Source organism: Monodelphis domestica, chromosome 4 (assembly GCF_027887165.1).
Source record: "Monodelphis domestica isolate mMonDom1 chromosome 4, mMonDom1.pri, whole genome shotgun sequence".
In the NCBI taxonomy this organism is placed as follows: domain Eukaryota; kingdom Metazoa; phylum Chordata; class Mammalia; order Didelphimorphia; family Didelphidae; genus Monodelphis; species Monodelphis domestica.
Window position 1 is genome coordinate 446417979 of NC_077230.1, and position 19519 is coordinate 446437497.

The following is a 19519-nucleotide window of genomic DNA, read 5'->3' on the forward strand; positions in this document are numbered from 1 at the left end:
TAAGAGATAAACTGTGCCTGAAAGCCTTCCTACAGGGAATCTATCTGGAACCAATCTGTTCAGAAGACATTTTCACCTACTGAACAAGCTCTGAACTCTCCATTTCAATGTCTTTCTTCATTCATGACAGGAATAAGATTTCTGTCCAACAGGAATTCTTGCTTGGGAAAAAGAGATGATTGTTGCCTGAAGGCCTATTCACATTGGTCACATTCCAAAAGTTTCTTCCTAGTGTGATTCCTCTTCTGTTAAATAAGCTAAAAGTGGCAACTGTAAGCTCAGCCTCATTCATGAGGTTTCTCTCCAGTAGGGAATTTCTGACATGAAGCAACTGTGGAGCATTATGAGAAAGGCTATCTGAATTTATTATATTCAAAAGGATTCTTACCAGTGTGGATTCTCTGATGTATAACCAGATAACTCCTCCGTGTAAAAGCCTTTCCACATTGTGTACATTCATAAGGTTTCTCTCCAGTGTGGATTCTCTGATGTACAGCAAGAGAGCCCTTCTCTGTGAAAGCCTTTCCACATTGTGTACATTCATAAGGTTTCTCTCCAGTGTGGATTCTATGATGTGCAGCAAGATTATCACTCCGTGTGAAAGCCTTTCCACACTGTGTACATTCATAAGGTTTCTCTCCAGTGTGGATTCTCTCATGTGCAGCAAGATAGCCCTTCCACGTGAAAGCCTTTCCACACTGTGTACATTCATAAGGTTTCTCTCCAGTGTGGGTTCTCTGATGTGCAGCAAGCTTGACCCTCTGTGTGAAAGCCTTTCCACATTGTGTACATTCATAAGGTTTCTCTCCAGTGTGGATTCTCTGATGTGCAGCAAGCTTGCCCTTCTCTGTGAAAGCCATTCCACACTGTGTACATTCATAAGGTTTCTCTCCAGTGTGGATTCTCTGATGTTTAACAAGATTGACCCTCTGTGTTAAAGTCTTTCCACATTGTGTACATTCATAAGGTTTCTCTCCAGTGTGGATTCTCTGATGTTTAACAAGATTGACCCTCTGTGTGAAAGCCTTTCCACACTCTGTACATTCATAAGGTTTCTCTCCAGTGTGGATTCTCTGATGTTTAACAAGATAACTTCTCTCTGTGAAAGCCTTTCCACACTGTGTACATTCATAAGGTTTCTCTCCAGTGTGTATTCTCTGATGTACAGTAAGACTCATCCTGTATATGAAACCTTTCCCACACTGTGTACATTCATAAGGTTTCTCTCCAGTGTGAATTCTCTGATGTGCAGTAAGATAGCCCTTCCGTGTGAAAGCCTTTCCACACTGTGTACATTCATAAGGTTTCTCTCCAATGTGCATTCTCTGATGTGCAGCAAGCTTGACCCTCTGTGTGAAAGCCTTTCCACACTCTGTACATTCATAAAGTTTCTCTCCAGTGTGCATTCTCTGATGTTTAACAAGAGAACTCCTCTCTGTGAAAGCCTTTCCACACTGTGTACATTCATAAGGTTTCTCTCCAGTGTGGACTCTCTCATGTGCAGCAAGATAGCCCTTCCGTGTAAAAGCCTTTCCACAATGTGTACATTCATAAGGTTTCTCTCCAGTGTGGATTCTCTGATGTTCAGCAAGATACCCCTTCCGTGTGAAAGCCTTTCCACACTGTGTACATTCATAAGGTTTCTCTCCAGTGTGGATTCTCTGATGTGCAGCAAGCTTGCCCCTCTCTGTGAAAGCCATTCCACACTGTGTACATTCATAAGGTTTCTCTCCAGTATGGATTCTCTGATGTGTAGCAAGCCTGCCCCTCTCTGTGAAAGCCATTCCACACTGTGTACATTCATAAGGTTTCTCTCCAGTGTGGCTTCTCTGATGTCTAACAAGATGACCCTTCTGTGTGAAATCCTTTCCACATTCTTTACATTGATAAGGTCTTTCTCCAGAGTGGATTATTTCATATGAACCAAACTCAGGGATCTGTATGAAAGGTCTTCCACCTTTATTACTCACAGAAAGCATCTCTACATGTTTACTTTTTGAATGTTTTGTGAGATCTAAACTCGAGCCATAGGTGATTCTCTCAAGGTTATCTTGATACATGGACATTTCAGGAGCCTTCCCATGCAATTGATTGAATCCTACTTTTTCAGGAAAACATTTGGTGGATTCACTATCCAGACAATAATCATTTCCTGAGGTCAATTTCACATACTGATTTAGGACTGAATGTTGGCTGAATTTCTCTGCAACTTCATCAAATGCACAGTGACTCTTTGGATTTTTATTTACCTTGATATTAGAGTCACAGATTTCTCTCAAAAGGAAGTCACAGGGACCCTTATTCATGCCTCTTGAAGGGCCAGATCCTTCCACAAAAAGGCTCAGCTTTGTAGATATCTCCTTTGCTTCAAAATTAGTCTCTGCCTCTGAAGAAAAAAATAATGACATGAGCACAAAACAAAAGGGGACATGCATATATATAGAATATAAGTTCCCTACTCTAATGGCAGTAAGGAAACTATTTTTTATTATATTTCCAAAGGCCAAAAAGAATTTTCAAACTGAATCGAACAGAACCAGACTTTGGATATACCATTTGTGCTGGGAGCCATCATGCCACAATGCCTTGACAAAGTCACTCATGGTAGCTAAGGAGGCCACAGAGTGGCCCTTGGCAAGATGTGACTACCCATTCAATGCCCCTTGTTTGACTGACCACTCAATCAAACCTTTTGTGAATTTCAAAACTACTCCACCCTATTTAGACCATTCTTTAGAAGACTGAATTTTAGCTATTTCCTGATCAATAACAATAGAGATACTTGGAATAACAGAATCAGGTCTTGGAAACTACATTCTCCACCCTACTCAGTGTAACAAGATTAGGAAGGGCTGCAGCAAACTCAAGATTTAATTATTTGAGAATATGGCCTTCAACAGACATGTGCAAAAAAAAAAGGACAGACCTCTGGGTGGTCCTAGGTCAAGCAAGAGCCACCATTGGCACATGTGAGATGCAGGAATTGAGGTAGAGAACAGCCTCTGGAATTCTCGGGACTTCCTGGGAGGAGGGCTAGAATTCAGTTCAAGGCTGGTGCTTGGAGTTGGAGGAACCCTGTGGACTGCTTTCCTTCAGATTGGTCACGTGAGTGATAAGGACTGATCCCTTTCCCTGCCTTGGCTATCCCAGGCCTTAATGCTCGCTTTGGCTCAGCCTGAGCCAGAGTGGTTCTGAGTTAAACTTCTTTCCTTCTCTCCCTTTTCCTCCTCTCCCTTTTCCCTCTCTCTCTCTCTCTCTCTCTCTCTCTCTCTCTCTCTCTCTCTCTCTCTCTCTCTCTCTCTCTCTCTCTCTCTCTCTCTCCCTCCCTCCCTCTAATACTTTCTCTTTCCTGTTGTAATTAAAACACCATAAAAATTTGGCAGTTGATTTGAGTGTTTCATTTAGGAATTACTTAAGTGAATTCCTTGGCGACCTTAAATTAAAGTGATTTCAATATCACACTCTCTCATTGACATATCTTACCTATGGAATTGTCATGATTACTATTCCACCTAACCTCAGAAGGAATAATGCAAGAGCAAAATACTTGTACCCTAATTCTCTAAAATACCATCAAAAGATCAGACCCTCAAACCCAATCCCAGAGACTACCAGGGGTTAACTTTTACTTAGGTACATAATTACCAGTAAAACTGTAGCTACAAGGCAAACCCAGAACTTTCCCCACTCACCGAAACTTATTCTCATGAAGCCAGCATACAAATCAATCATAAAGGCCCATACAAAGTGTATAGGTACACTAAGCTTCAACATGCCCCAGTGACTCGACTTCACAAACCAGTAACTCACCAGTGGGAAACTCCCTAGTACACCTGAAAAATGATCAGTCTAATATTAAATCTGAATTGTGTTCCCAATACCTTTTGACTTCAATGATATGATTGTTGAATTGTCTTTAAGAGCTTCTGATTGATTATTTCTTTTTATTAAAAATAAAAAGTAAATTTCCTTGATTGTTTGTAAGCTCAAAACTCCTCACAGGGTAGTGAGAAAATTAAGCCACCTATGACAAAATCATTTATCTTGTGTGAAACTTTTATTCTGTCAAGAATCTGTAATCACAATACAAGAATATAGAATGTTAATCAAGCGCTTTCCCAATTATCTCTATTTAGGCACGGGTATTAGGTAATGTATCTGTGTGCCAAGAAAATGGGTATAAAAATAAACATAAAGCTTGGGTATGGGGGAGCAACTATGGGATGCAAAGCATGCCCATGGTCGTAAATATACAGCTGTCTTCTGTTCATTTTCTTGATTGATCATTCGACACCTGTTGGGAACCCCTGGAGTTGTGAGTGAGGCTGGACCTTGCCCGTGGCACATTTGGTAATAATTCCAAGGTAAAATATTTTAGAAATTCTTTCTATACAATAACAATTAAACCTCACAATGGATCTGTTGTACATATAATACCAAGACTCTCATTATATTCAGAACTCATGTCATATGTAAAGAAGAGACCTGACCAACTTCCTTGGAAGTAGACTACAACTCAAACCCTGTGCCTTAGCATGCTTTGTTCACAGCACTAAACAGTATTTGTCCATTGCATTTTCTGTCTTTCCTTTTAAAGTCACTCATTGATTAATCTTATCATTTTGTCAATCTTGGGGAACCTTCAGATATTTCTTTCCCAACATTTTGGATGCATTATCACATGGTCATTCTTGGTAAATTTTATATGCTAAGCTGAGAAACAACTTCACTCTTTTTTAACTCTCTTGCAGTAATTTTCAAAGTGCAATATAAGTTTTCTTCTTTCCTCTACAGATTCAAAGATATTATGCCATTCAGTGAAGACATACTAAATATTCATCTTATTTTACAATCCACCATATATTATGTCTCCTACTCTACACTGAATCCATCATGCATCTCTCAGGAAATTAACAATATGATTCAGGGTTAGACGGTCTGCCAGCCCCTAAGTCTAGCTCTCCCTTCACTGCAACAGATGAAATTCTTTTGGTGTAACAGTTCTTTGACACCCACTTTCACCTCACTCCTGTAAAAGTTAAAATTAGATCTCAAAAATAAAAATATTATATTTTAGGAGATTTATTAATGATCATTAGAAATAAAGGAATAAAGAGGATACAAAATAAAGACCACATGACCTTGTTTGATCAGCCAGTTCAAATGCCTGCCTTACTACCACCAAGTTCTCTCTCATCATGTCAAAAAAGTGGCAGGACCCTCCACATCCTTGTCTAATATCCCTTGATTACAGGAAGTACATAACGACAGAAAGTCAGTGAGCTCCCAGGAAATGTAGTTCTTTTTTAGGGTAACAGATTTTCAATTATACATCTCCCCGATGATTGATTTGTGGGGACTAGTCTTCTCAATTTGATCATTTAACATAATCAACTTTTAAATTACAGTAATCTGGAGATTAAAGGGAAAAGAACAAACCCATGATTGGTAGGCACACTGACAAAAATCCAGTTAGGGGGCAGTCCCCTTTGGCATAAGAGTATACATACAAAACAAATGCATTCAACCTCACACCACATTTCAAAGTTCACTCTGGATCTTCTGGTGCTGTGTGTGGTCTGTGGAGGCATCTTCATGGTTTCTTCTCCAAACAGTTCACTTTCTGGATTCGGAGAGAGCATGTTTCTTATCCTAAAATTACTCTCAAAAAGAATTTAAACTTTGCATTTTAGAATAATAATGCATTGCCCCTTGAAGAGGTTGTTGAAAAACAGGGATCACTTAGGGATGCATGGCTGAGTTATGGGGTATATGAATCAATTGACAAGAGAAATCAAAAACATCAAAAAAATCCAAAGAAAAAATATAAAATATTTTTTCGGATGAAATATAAACTATCAAAATCTTATGTGTAAAATTTTCAGTAAAGGAAAAATAAATCTATAACAGGTCCTTAAATAAGGGGCCCAATTAAAGTCTTTATTCAATTATGCACTTACCCAATCAATAGCCAGTACTATAGAAAGTTTTGCCACACAATGAAAGACAGAGTAGGGACTAGATTATAGGAGCCAGATAGGAGCCAAATTTGTGATACTTGGTAGAATGTAGGACAAGGAAAACCTGCCTTTGACATATGTCAAAACAGTTGCAACCTCGACAAGTTCAAATCCTCTTGTCTTGGCTCAAAATTTCATCAATCCCATTGGGATTGGTTGTTCGCTGTGGCCTTGTGCTCGATTGGCACTATGCAGTTTAACTTTGTGCTTCTTTGGCATAGCTCATCTAATTACAATACTAAACAAACCCACTATCATTAGTGGATTCACAGGAGTCTCCTGTATGACATATAAAACTAATGGATACTTGTCACAAGTTTTTCAGGTGTAGCAATGTTTCAATGTTGGCAGAAATATATTTAAAAATCTGTTACTGCCATCATTACAAAAATGTGGCAGAGGAGTCTAGAAAAAACCAAACCTCTGTACCAATGATGCTGGGTCTAAAAATATGTCACCAAGAATCTAGATAATTCTTGTGGAAGGGAAGAATAAGCAGAAGAGTTACAAATGAGAGATGCTTCCTCTTGGGAGCCATCCAGGGGTACCAAGCCCTTGGATCAACTTCCCAGCTCCTTTGGAATGAGACTGTTATGTCCCATCCATTCACATTTTTACAAATAGGTGAGGTGGGGATTATAATAGTGCTTCATTTCAGCTACTAAAATGGACTCTTTACCTCTTGTTACAAATAAGGCAGAGGCAGGCAAAATGATCAGTCAGAGTTGTTGAGAAAAAAATCTAAAATTCATGTTTGAAGACCCCTTAAAATCAATTTGCAATATTTAGCTCATTAAATTTTTCAAAGGTTGTTAGCCATGTTGACAGAGTCCATCATCACCTATGTGACAATTTAACAAAGCAAAATGGAAGAAAAACCTGGTTATGGGCTTTTAAAATATTTTACAATATTTTGTTCAGTAGTCATAGGGGAAAAGTAACAGAATATATATAATAGTTAAAACAGAGTAGATTAAACTGATTCAGTGTAGCAGAATGGTACTGAATACATTAAAATATGAACTTAAAACAACAGAATGAAATCTTAAAGCAGACAATATGAATACAATACAAAAATACAATACAAATTACCTCTTGTTACAAATAAGGCAAAATCTGAATACAATACAATAAAATAAAATACAGAGACTTTAATAAAACAATGGAGTCTGAAAAGGCTTAATATTTTCCCCTCCAGACTTTTCTCTATCATCTTGGATTCCTTTTGTCAGAACTTTGAGATTTCCCATAGGGAGGGAGAAAATGGGGTTGAAGAATCTCAAACTGGATGAATCTTAGCGACTGGGCAGGCCCAAATGGCAAAGGGTTGTAGGGAGATGAATTTCTCCCCTGAATCTCAGGCAAGATAAGTGAAAAGATCAGTGCACTCATGAATGGTAGAAGCTGTTTGAAATGGGCAAGGTACTGCTCTTTCAATGAGTACGCCATGCATGTAGCTTACTTCATGTTTGGAAGAGTAACTTCCTTCTTCCCTTTTCCCCTGAGGTAAAATGCTAGTTTCCCCAGCCACATGGAGAGGGAGTTAGGAGTCTAATGGTTGCCTAAAGAAAATACACCCCAGTTTCAACGAGTTGCCCAAAGATCTGCTCCAAATTTGTGAGTTCCAAAGACACATCAGCAGCTATCAGCAGCCCAGCTGGACCAACAATAGCAGTTGGGGTGGGGGCTAGAGATCAGGAGGAAAATTGAGGAGTAGGAGCAGGAGCAGGAACAGGCAGTATTAGCAGCAGCAACACCAGAGGCAGCAGAGAGGAACTGAGGAACATGGGCTCAAGCAGATGGGCGATGAGAAGTGGTTTATCTCCTCTTTGCCAAGAGTCTCCTGGCTAAAAATAGCCCAACAAGTAGGGAGAGCAACCAGGCAAAAAGTAGGTAAAGAAAAGGGCAGCCGCTCCAAAGAGAGTCTGTGAGTCTTGGAGACTCTTGGAGTTTGTGAGGGTGGGTGGGTGGGTGGGTGGGATGGGTGAAAAGCCTTGGAAGGAGAAATGTGGCTTAAAAATTTTATCTAAGGGGGAACCTGGGTAGCTCAGTGAATTGAGAGCCAGGCCTAGAGACAGGAGGTCCTAGGTCAAATCTGGCCTCAGACACTTTCCAGTCCTGTGACCTGGGCAAATCATTTGACCCCCATTGCCTAGCCCTTACCACTCTTCTGCCTTGGAATCAATACCTATTCCAAGATGGAAGGTAAGTTTTTTTTTTTTTTTTAAATATCTAGGCTATCTTAAAAAACTGAGAGGTTCTTCTCTGCCTAGTGGTTGCCAACAATATAAAAGTTAAAATTAGATCTCAATAATTAGGATATGTATTAATGATCATTAGAGATAAAGGAATAAAGAGGATATAAAATAAAGACCACGTGACCATTGCTGATCAGTCAGTTCAAACACCTGCCTTACTGCCACCAAGCTCGCTTTCATCATGCTAAAGATAGGGTGGGACCCTCCATGTCACCACCTAATATCTCCTGTCTACATGAAGTATGTAATAACAGGAAGTCAGTGGGATCCTGAGAAATATAGTTTTTTTAGGGTAATTTTTCAATTATACACTCCCCTGGATAGGAGATCTTTGAGTCATTTTTTTCCTCTAGCAGCCATGGTGATTCTCCTCACTGAAAACAGGAGATAAAATTTGCTCTTGGAACTGGAAGCATAATGAAGAATGAAGGGACCAGGAGAGAAAAATACAAAATTTGGTCCTCTTATTGGAAAGAGAGCATGCAAACAAGGCCTATAGAATAGTTTTTGTTGTAATCATTGTTGGGACATTTAGAGCAGGGAAGAGATCATGTCACACATTTGCAATCAGAAAATTCCATCTAGATTTACCTCTTATAATAGAAGGATAGGCACATTCTATACCCTCCATTATCTAGAAATTAAAGGCAGCTGGTAGTGAAAAGGTTAGAACTTGGAGTCAGAAAAACAAATTTAATGCTACCCACAGCTAGAAAAAGAACTGTGAGAGTAGAAATCTATAATAAAACAGGTTGCTTAACACTCGTTGATATGGGTTTTGATTTTAAAAGATTGACCTATTAGAAAAATTAATAATATATAAATAAGTTTTGAGTGATAATATAGATATAACCCAGGGCAATTGCTTCTCAACTCCAGGATGGGAGAAGGAAGAGGGGACAGAGACAACATGAATCATATAACTATGGAAAGAAATTGAAAAAGAAAATTAAAAATAAAAAAACCTGGAAAGATCCACATGAACAGATAGAAGTGAAGTAACCAGAACCAGGAGAACACTATACATAGTAAGAGCAATATTGTATGATGATCAATTGTGAAAGACTTCACTCTTCTCTGTAGTACAATGAACCAAGAAAATTCTTTTTTTTTTTTAATATGTACCTTCCGTATTGGCTCCAAGGCAGAAGAGTGGTAAGGACTAGGCAATGGGTGTTAAGTGACTTTGCCCAGGGTCACATGACTGGGAAGTGTCTGAGGCCAGATTTGAACCTAGGACCTCCTGTCTCTAGGCCTGACTCTCAATCCACTGAGCTACTCAGCTGCCCCTGAACCAAGAATATTCTGAAGGACTTGTGATGAAAAATGCTATGAAGCTTCAGATAAAGAACAAATAGGGTCTGAATCTAGATCAACACAGACTGTCCTTCACTTTATTTTATTTATATGTGTTATTTTAGGGTTTTAGTTTTATAGGCATCTTCTCTCACAACATGGCCAATATGGAAATATGTTTTTGATGATTATACATGTATAACCTGGATCAAATTGCTTAGCATGTGAGGGAGGAGAGGAGGACATGGTTTGGATCTCAAAGCATTAGAAAACATGTTAAAAGTTGTTATTACAAGAAAATACTGAAAAATAAAAGCACTTATTGCTAAAGCTTACATTTCTAGTATAATATTACATAATAGTGGTGGCAATATGCATCCTGGATTCAGTCCGGATCTTAATGGGAAGGCTTATCACTGATTCCCATTGCATATGAAATTTGCTAATGGTTTTAGAGAGATACTACTTATTATTTTAAAAGATGGCCCTTTTATTGCTTTGCTTTCTAGGGTTTTTAAGAAGAATGGGTATTGTATATTGTCAAAGGTCTTTTCTTCATCTATTGAGACAATTGTGTGATTTCTGTTAGATTGCTTATTAATATGGTCAATTATGCTGATAGTTTTCCTAATATCAAACCAGCCTAGTATCCCTGGTATAAATTCCATCTGGTCATAGAGAATACACTTTGTGAGCTGTCTAAGATTTTTGCATCACTATTCATTAAGGAAATTTGTTTATAGTTTTCTTTCTCTGTTTTTCTTCCTCCTTGTTCATCCACCAGCATCACATTAAAAATTTTGTAGGACTGCTTTTTCTATTTTGCCAAATTGTTTAAATAGTAGTTAGATTAATGCTCTGTTTTATTTGCCCTTTTTTCTTTGAAAACAAACTCCTTATCTTATTTATTAGTTCAAAAGTTCTTTTACTTTCAATTTTATTCATTTCTCCTTTGATTTTTTGATTTTTAATGTGTTCTGTTTCATTTTCCCTCTATTTTATTTATATAAGTACTCATGGATATAAATTTTCCCAAGTGCTGCTTTGGTTACATCCCACAACTTTTGATATGGTGTTTCCTGACTGCCATTCCTTTTATGATATTATTGTTTACATCATTGGTTTGTTGACCCACCTCTTTTGATCAATTAATTATTCATTTTCTAATTAATTTTAAACTTTTCTTTCCATTAATTCTTATTGACAATACTTTTATTGCATTATGATCTGAAAAGGTTGTACTTATATCTTCTGCTTTTTTCACATTTTGTTGTGAAACTTTTTATACCCTGGTACGTGGTCTTTTGTATATTTTCCATGTGCACCTGAGAAGAAGATATATTTCTTTTCCATTCCATTCCATTGGCAATTAAATGTAACTTGTCTAAAATTTCATACACTTCCTTTATTTCTTTCTTGTTTATTTTTTGGTGAGAGTTATGATAAAGGAAGGTTGAGATCCCCTACCATTATAGTTTTATTAGCAATTTCTTCCTTATTCTACTTTAGTTTCTACTTTAAAAATCTGGAGGCTGTATCAGTTGGTGCGTGTATGTTAAGAACTAACAAGGTCTCATTATCTAGACTACCTTTTTAATCAAGATGTAATTATCAACCTTATCTCTTTTAATGAGATCAATTTTTGCTCTACCTTTATCTGAGTTCATAATTGCTACTCCTTTTCTTGTTTGAGTAGAAGACCAATAGTTTCTCCTCCATCCCCTTCCCTTTATTCTCTGTTTCCCTACCTGCAAGGGGTGAGGGTGGGAGGCAGTAATTAAGGATTAATAAGTGTCTGGTGTTTTGAGGTTGTCTTTTGTATGGTTCAGGATATGGAGCAGTATTTAGGGAGTGGATTTTCTGTATTCCCCATTGCCCAGTTTTACATTCAATTTCTCTTTGTCCTTAGAAATAGACCCTTTCTGCCTACCTTTCAAGTTGTTTTCTTTAGAAGTCCCACCATACTCTGACCCTTCATTCTGTGATTATAGAATTCTAGAATCAGTCTTTTAAGGTTCGTTTGGGATTTTCAAGATAATTCCAGCTTTTGCTTCTCCTCTGCTGCCTTCTTGGCACTGCCTCCCCCATTAATACTTCTTTAAAAAATCCTTTCTAAATACCACTCATCCTACATGGGAAGGGGCTGCCTTGACAGGTAGAGTGTCCCCTTCAATGGCTATCTGCAAGGAAAATCTGCCTAGGTATTAACAGAGAATTTGCACACAAAATTCAGGTCTAATTAGAAGGTCTACTAGAGAACTTTTGTGATTAAATTCAGGAATGTAAATCTATAACACTTTAAACTTTTCACCTGAATCTACCTAAAATAGAAGAGAGGTAATTTCAGGAGCAAGAAAGGAAAGTCCCAAATTCCCATCACAGAATTCAAAGACTTAAATAAAGTAAAACCAGAAAGGGGGAACCCTGTGCAGAGATCAGTACTTTGCTTTTTTTAGTCATTGACAAAGGTTTAAAATCCTGCTCCTTTGGCATGGAATGAAGACATTTCATCAATGGCAGATTCAGAGTTAACAGAAGAAGTGGTCCTTACCCACAAAGAGTATATTCTGCACATTTTCCAGCATGACCTCCCTGTATAGGTCTTTCTGAGAAGGGTCCAACAGGCACCACTCTTCCTGGGTGAAGTCCACAGCCACATCCTTGAATGTTATTGACCCCTAAAGCAGCAAAAGTCACAAAATTTAGAGCTGAGTCTGCAGAATTCATCCAATTCAGTCCTCATTAACTAACTTGAAGAAAGTGAAGCACATGAAGGACTCACCCCAAACTTTTCGACTCAAAGAGTGTCAGAGCCAGCTCTGGAGACCAGTCATCCAGAGCCCAATGGAACACTGACAAAGACATTTTGTGTCTGAAGTGAGAATCATGTTGGAAGAGTAAAGACTGGAGAAGTGTGTCACTCTGAAAGGCTTTTCCCTATGGATTAGGGAGAGGGTATGTGGTCTCTGAGGGAGGCAGTAGATTCTGTGGAGAAGAGAGAAGGTGATCTGGAGTCCCTCCTCATCACAACTATCAGAATTCTAGTTCATCTACGGGCCTGCTCTTTCCTCCAGTTCCTTGTGACTGCAGGTGCTCCTGATGAGGGACCCCTGGATGACTCTGAGAGGTATGAAATCTGGTGATAGGCACTTTGACCTTAAGCCTGTGGCCTAAAGTTCCTACCAAGCCCATCACCCCGTGCAGCATGTATGACAGAAGACAGTCAGTCAGTAGTATAGGATGTCCATCTCCCAGGCGCAATGGCTTAGGTCAGGCATCCTGAGCTGCCACCCTTAGCTATAGGAGGTGACTGATGCCTGAATGGATAGGAATTTTCAGCAAAAAATCAGACCCGGGTCTCTTATTGCAGAGGCCTTGGAAAGGTTAGTCATAATAACAGATATTGGTTACCTCCCACAGTGAGGATTCCCATACTTCCCAGCTTATTAAGCACTTGGTCATTAATTCATACCTGCCCATGTGGAAGATTTCTGTTCATTCTATTTTAATTTTAACCACCTTTCATCTGACACTGTGTCATCAGATTTCTGGGCATTAGAAAAGGCTATCTCATCAGGCTCAGGGTCTTTGGTCTTAGTCTTCACCAGAGTCTGCCTTTTCTATGAGACCAGCCCTCTCACAATAAACATATTTCATTTTGGCTTGGATATTCTGATTCTCTTATTAGTATTTCTGCCAACAGCATTTTCCCCACAAGGGTGATCTCATCTCTGATGAAGAAGCATTTCAGGTAATTATTAAGAGCTACCTTGCCCAACTAAATGGCAATAAATAGGACAATCTCAGTGAAATGGGTGAATATCGAAAAAAAAATATAAATTGCCTATATTAACAAAAGAGGAAATAGAATAATTAAATAATCCCATCTCATAAAATGAAATTGAACAAGCCTTCAAGGAATTCCCTAAGAAAAAATCCCCAGGGCCAGATGGATTCACAAGAGAATTCTATCAAAGCTTTAGCAACAAAACCCAATACTATACAGATTATTTGACAAAATAAGCAAAGGAGGAGTCCCACAAAATTCTTTTTATGATACAAATTGATTCCACAGCCAGGCACACCATAATCAGAGAAAGAAAACTACAAGCTTCATGAACATAGTGTTAAATTTATGGTTGGACTTAATATTAAATTGGTGGTCACCAGGGATTTAATTTCTAAATCCCAAAATGAATTACTAAAGTAAAATGTAATTTATGATAGTTTATTTTATAATAGAGGAAGATGGAAGGAAGAGGGAAAAGAGAAGAGACAGAGAGGGGGGAGAGACAGAAAGAGAGAGGGGGAGAGAGAGAGAGGGGAAGGGGGGTAGAGAGAGAGAGAGAGAGAGAGAGAGAGAGAGAGAGAGAGAGAGAGAGAGAGAGAGAGAAAGTTGTGGCAGAGAGAAAGTTGTGGCTTCCTCTGAGCCAGTTAGAAATTCTCAGGCAACAGTCAGGGGAAGGGAGTCTCAAGGAGATGGGTCTTTCTCGGAGGTTCACACCTCCAGAAAGGGCAAGGAAAGAAGTCATCCTTTTCACTCACCATCATGACCATCTAAAAGGAAAGCAGTCTGAGTTCTCCTGCAAGAGCTCCTACAGGGGTCCAGTTCCACAACCAAGTGTCTTCACTCCAAGTCTGAGTATCTGTCTTCTAGTCTCTCTTCAAGTGCCTGTTTTCCTGTCCAACTCCAAATAACTGCTGATTCCAGTCCAAGCCCAAGTGACTGATGATGATCTCTGTGTGTCTCTGTTTCCACTATTTAAAGACCTTTTTCTCTTGTGTCACCTCCCCTAAATTATACGTCTACCAATCACATCTTCATACCAGGACTGCCCACTCTTTCACAAGGGGTTTACAGACCTCCCATTCATTGTATGAAATGGGTATTCACACCCTTTTGTGGTTAGTTCACACCTTTTTGTTGTTAGTTCATACCTTTTGTGGTTAAAATGGATAGATCTACCTTAAATACTGGGTTTTACACTTTGTGGACTAAAATCTAAAAATAGATAGGAGATTACAATTTAATCTTCAAGATAAAGAAAGAGCTAAGTACCTTAATTGTTACAATCAGGGGAGTGCTAAATCCAATCTTCACAATAGATGCAAAAACTTTAGCAAAAAGACTACAAGGCAGTGAGTTATCACAAAGGTTATTCACTATGACCACAGGTGATATTTATACCAGGAATGCAAGTATGGTTTAATATTAGGAAAACTATTCACATAATTGATCATCTCAATAATCAAACCAACAGAAATCACATGATTATCTTAAGAAATGCAGAAAAAACCTTTGACAAAATATAACACTCATTCCTACTGAAAACACTAGAAAGTATAGGAGTAGCTGGGATCTTCCTCAAAATAATAAACAACATATATTTTAAACTGTCAGTAAGTATCATCTGCAATGGGGACAAGTTTGAAGCAGTCCCACTAAGATCAGGAGTGAAGTAAGAATGCCCATTATCATCTCTATTAGTTAATATTGGGTTAGAAACATTAGCAGTAGTAAGTAGAGAAGAAAAAGAAATTAAGGTAGGCACTGAGGAAACTAAACCATCACTCTTTGCAAATGATATGATGGTATGCATAAAGAATCCTAGAAAATCACCTAAAAAGCTAGTAGAAATATTAACAACTTTACCAAAGTTGCAGAGTATAAAATAAACCCACAAATCATCAGCATTTCTTTATATTTCCAACAACACTCAGCAGCAAGAGTTAGAAAGAGAAACTCCTTTTAAAATCACTCTGAACTGTTTAAAATATTTGGGAATTTATTTAACAAGACAAGCACAGGAATTATATGAAAACAACTACAAAACACTTCAAAAAATTAAAATTAGATCTAAAAAATTGGAAAAATATGAATTGCTCATAGGTAGGAGAAGCTAATATAATAAAAATGATGTTCCTACCGAAATTAATTTACTTATTCAGTGCCAAACCTATCAAACTTTTTTTCAAGTTTTCAAGTGTTTTCAAAGTTTTTAAGAAACATTTTTGTAGAATTAAAAACAATTATAAAAATGTTTATTTGGATGAACAAAAGATCAAGAATATCAAAGAAACAAATGAAAAAAATGTGGTATGAAGCAGTGACCTTCAAAAGAATCTGGTACTGGCTAAGAGAAAGAAGGATCAGTGGATCAATGGAATAGACTTGGCATAAATGTCCTCAGTAAGCCAGTGTTTCCTAAATGTAAAGATCCTATCTTTTGGGAAAAGAACTCACTATGTGATAAAAACTGCTGGGAAAATTTGAAAACAGTATGAGAAAAATTAGGTTGAGATCAAGATGTCACTCCCTATACCAAGATAAATTCAAAATGGATAAAAGACTTAAATATAAAGAGTGAAATCATAAATAAATGAGGAGAATATAGAATAGCATATCTGACAGTCTAGGCAAAGGAAAGAATTTAAGACAAAAGAATAAATAGAGAATATTACAAAATATAAAATGAATCATTTTGATTATATTAAATTTAAAAGTTTTTATAAAAACAAAAATCAATGCAACCAAAATTAGAAGGAAAACATCAAACTGGGAAAATATTTTTACAATAAAACTCTCTGACAAAGGTTTAATTTCCCAAATATATAAGGAAAGAAGTCAACTGTACAAGAAATTAAGCCATTCCCCAACTGACAAATGATCAAGAGACATGAATAGGCAGTTTTCAGATAAAGAAATCAAAATGATCAATAATCACTTGAAAAAAGTGTTCTAAATCTCTCCTAATGAGAGAAATGCAAATCAAAATTCTCAGGTACCATTGCATACCTAGCAGATTGTCCAATATGACAATAAAGTAAAATAATAAATGTTGGAGATGTGGTAAAATTGGGACTCTAATACATTGTTGGTGGAGTTGCAAATTGATCCAACCATTTTGGAAGGCAATGTGGAATTATGCTGAAAGAGCTTTAAAAGACTGTATTCCCTATGATCCAGCTATAGCATTACTAGTTTTGTATCCCAATGAGGTAATAATGAAAAATACTTATACAAAAATATTTATAGCTGTGTTTTTTGTGATGGCCAAAAATTGGGAAATGAGGGGATTTCCCTTGATTGGGGAATGGATGAATACATTTTGGTATAGGATGGTGATGGAATACTATTGTGCTGTAAGGATTAATGAAGTGGAGGCTTTCCATATGAACTAGGAGAACCTCAATGGACTGATGCAGAGTGAAATGAGCAGAACCAGAAAATCAGTGTACACAGAAAGTAAAACACTGTGAAAAAAAATCCAATGTAATGGACTTTACTACTTGTAGCAATGCAACAGGCCAGGACTCTCCTGAAGGACTTATGTAAAAAAATGCTATCACCATGAGAGAAAGAACTATGGGAGTAGAAATGCAAAAACAAAACATATGCCATCACTTATCACATGTCTATATGGGTATGTGATTTGGGTTTAGGCCATAACAAAATCACGCTACAGCAAAAATGAATAATATGGAAATAGGTATCAAGTGACAACATTTGTCCAACTCTGTGGAATTGCTTGTCAGCTCTAGAAGGGGGAAGGAAAAGAAAATGAAGCATTTGAATATGGGAAAAGATTTTTAAATGAATTTTAAAAAAGATATCTCTCTATTACAAATATGAATAATATGGAAATAAGTTTTGATAATTAATACATGTACGACCGAGCAGAATTGTTTGTCAACTGCTGAAGGGAGGAAGAGGGGAGAGAGAAAATACAAATCATGGAAGCATGAAAAAATATTCTAAATAAATTTTTTTATGTTAAAAATATAAAAATGAAGTAACCAAAATGAAAAATATTGATAAACCAACAGGTTAGACAATCCTGTAAGGTTCAAGGTCAATGATGTTAATCGGGAAGGAAGGGCTCAAAGCTTCTGTATGTTAAGTGCACTCTAAGTTCCTGATAGTTTAATAATATCTGAAACGCAGACCTTTTACCCTCCCCTGGAACTTCCATCCTTTTTCTTCTACTAAAAACATGTCTTTTCCTGTCAGTGCCCTCACCTTACCTCACCCCAAACTTCCTCCAGAGTCTCCCCGGCAGGTCTGACTGAGCAGTCCAAACCCCAGGACCTGGAAGTCAGGAGCAGAAACTGTCCCTGGGCCCTCCTTGGAATGGTGGGACACACAGGCATCCTCCTCTGATGGAATGTGTCCCACTGGAGGGTGGATGAATAAATGGCTGCACTTGGGCTTGTCTTGCTGGAACCTCATCCAGGCAGGGGCTACAGAGGCCCAGGAGAACCCCCAGAACACAGTTGGGGATTGTGGGTGATCTTTGAGGTCACACTGACAACAAGCAGTGATGGCGCCCCTGGCCTTGAGGGAGCTTGACCAGGGCTGGGGATGGACTGCACTCACCTGGGAAAGGCGCCTCAGGGTCCTGGGGGCCATCCCTCTGGCTCCAGGGCCTCAGCTTGGGCCAGACTGTGATCCTTCAGGGGGTGGGAGCCCCAGGGTGGGGAGACTTCCTCTTCGCACACCTGTGGGGAATTAGAGAGGGGAGGACTCAGAGGAGCTCCCAGGGCTCTTCCCTGGCCTCAGAGGAGACTCTCCCCACAGGAGGGGACAGGGAGCCTCAGGCTAGGAAAGGACCTTGGACTAGTCAGGAAGAAGCCTCCCCACCCCCTCTGCTGCTCTCTCTGGCTTCATTCCATTCAGAAACTGCTTTGGGTGCACAGAGTGAATTGAGGGAGATTCCTAGGAGAGGTTACTGGGTAAAGGTGGGGAGCAGGAGACGCTGGATGGGGAGATAGGCATCAGGTGGGGGTTGGGGGCAAACATGTTGGCATTTGTTCTGTGTCAGAGATCAGAGCTCCTTCCATGGCCTGTGGGCACCGGCATCCACCCCCCACCCCCCACCCCCATTCCAGCCAGGCTCAGGTTGGCTGCTTCTCCCCTTGGACCTTTGGGGAAAGGCCTGGACCAGCCCCGCCCCCCACCCAGTGACTGCACCCCCCAGCCTGACAGAGAAGGGGGGAGGAAGGTGGGGGCCCATTCTCTCCTCTGGGGGAGGGTAAAGCCCTATCATAGCTTCTGGTCCAGAGCTTCCCCCTCCTGATGCAGGAACTTCTGTATTCTGTGCCTTTTCTGTGGTCCTTTAAAGGGATGAACAAACACAGGGACACAGCAGAGCCCCAACTGTCAGTGGCTGCTTCCTTTATCTCCTCACTGAGGAACTCTCCCACCTAACTTCCTGTCAGAGGGCGGCTACTTCCTCTCCTCAGGCTGGTCTCCCTGGTAACGGAATCTTCAGCTCTGGCTCACTGACTCCTGTCAGTTCTGATCTACTTAGAAACCTGCTCTCTGGCCTCTGAGGGAGACACAAGGAGAGACTAAGAAAATCCCTTTAACACAACCTTCCATGGAAACGTATTTGTTGAAACAGCCTCTAAGTGAACTCGAGGAAAGTGTGGCAAAACTGCCAAAATTCAGTGAAGAAAATGATGATAATTAAGTGTGTGGAGGAAGTTTCACCCTCTCCCCACTCTGGGTTGCTGACCCAGGGCATCCCATTTTTCACAGGCCAGAGCTATTTGCATGAACAAAATAAAAGTGTGGGTGGAGCTCAGCTGGCTCTCTACTTCCCTGAGCAGACAGGTGAGAGGATGAGCTACTCATGGCCAGACTTAGAGTAAGAAAGAGACTTTAAATCTATGCGGATCTTCTTTTCTCTATTTCAAATGATGGTTAAAACATTTTATGGAAAATAAGAACCTGAAACTATTCGTTTTAATCCAGCAGAATGGAGTCCACGATCAGAAAAAGAATTCTTCATTTTCTTTGGAGAAAATCTTTGAGTATTAGAAGAGGGTGATTTTTGCAGTCTGCTTTCATGTGCCAGACTCCCCTTTGCCAGGACAGAGAAGCTGCTGCCTCCATTTCTGAGCCTGCCTCCAGGAGCCCATGTGGTCCCCCCCGCCCCATGT

General features: G+C 39.1%; 1 protein-coding gene across 1 annotated transcript; it reads right to left on the bottom strand.

The window, feature by feature from the left end:
• Positions 1 to 220: 220 nt before the first annotated feature.
• On the bottom strand, positions 221 to 18930 carry LOC100619290 (zinc finger protein 260-like). Its single transcript, XM_016422741.2, has 3 exons — positions 17952 to 18930; positions 12126 to 12252; positions 221 to 2386 (listed from the first exon to the last, which is right to left on the bottom strand). Exons 1-3 carry the CDS (start codon positions 17982 to 17984, stop codon positions 354 to 356), a joined length of 2193 nt encoding a protein of 730 aa, XP_016278227.2. The 5' UTR covers positions 17985 to 18930; the 3' UTR covers positions 221 to 353.
• Between the last annotated feature and the right edge of the window lie 589 nt (positions 18931 to 19519).

Excerpts from the sequence above, each read along its gene's own strand:
- LOC100619290 (XM_016422741.2), bottom strand. The coding sequence starts at position 17,984 with ATGGCCCCCAGGACCCTGAGGCGCCTTTCCCAG. Across the intron at positions 12,253-17,951 it reads CCCTGAGGCGCCTTTCCCAG|GGGTCAATAACATTCAAGGA; the intron begins GTGAGTGCAGTC and ends TTGCTGCTTTAG. Across the intron at positions 2,387-12,125 it reads GCAGAATATACTCTTTGTGG|AGGCAGAGACTAATTTTGAA; the intron begins GTAAGGACCACT and ends TTTTTTCTTCAG.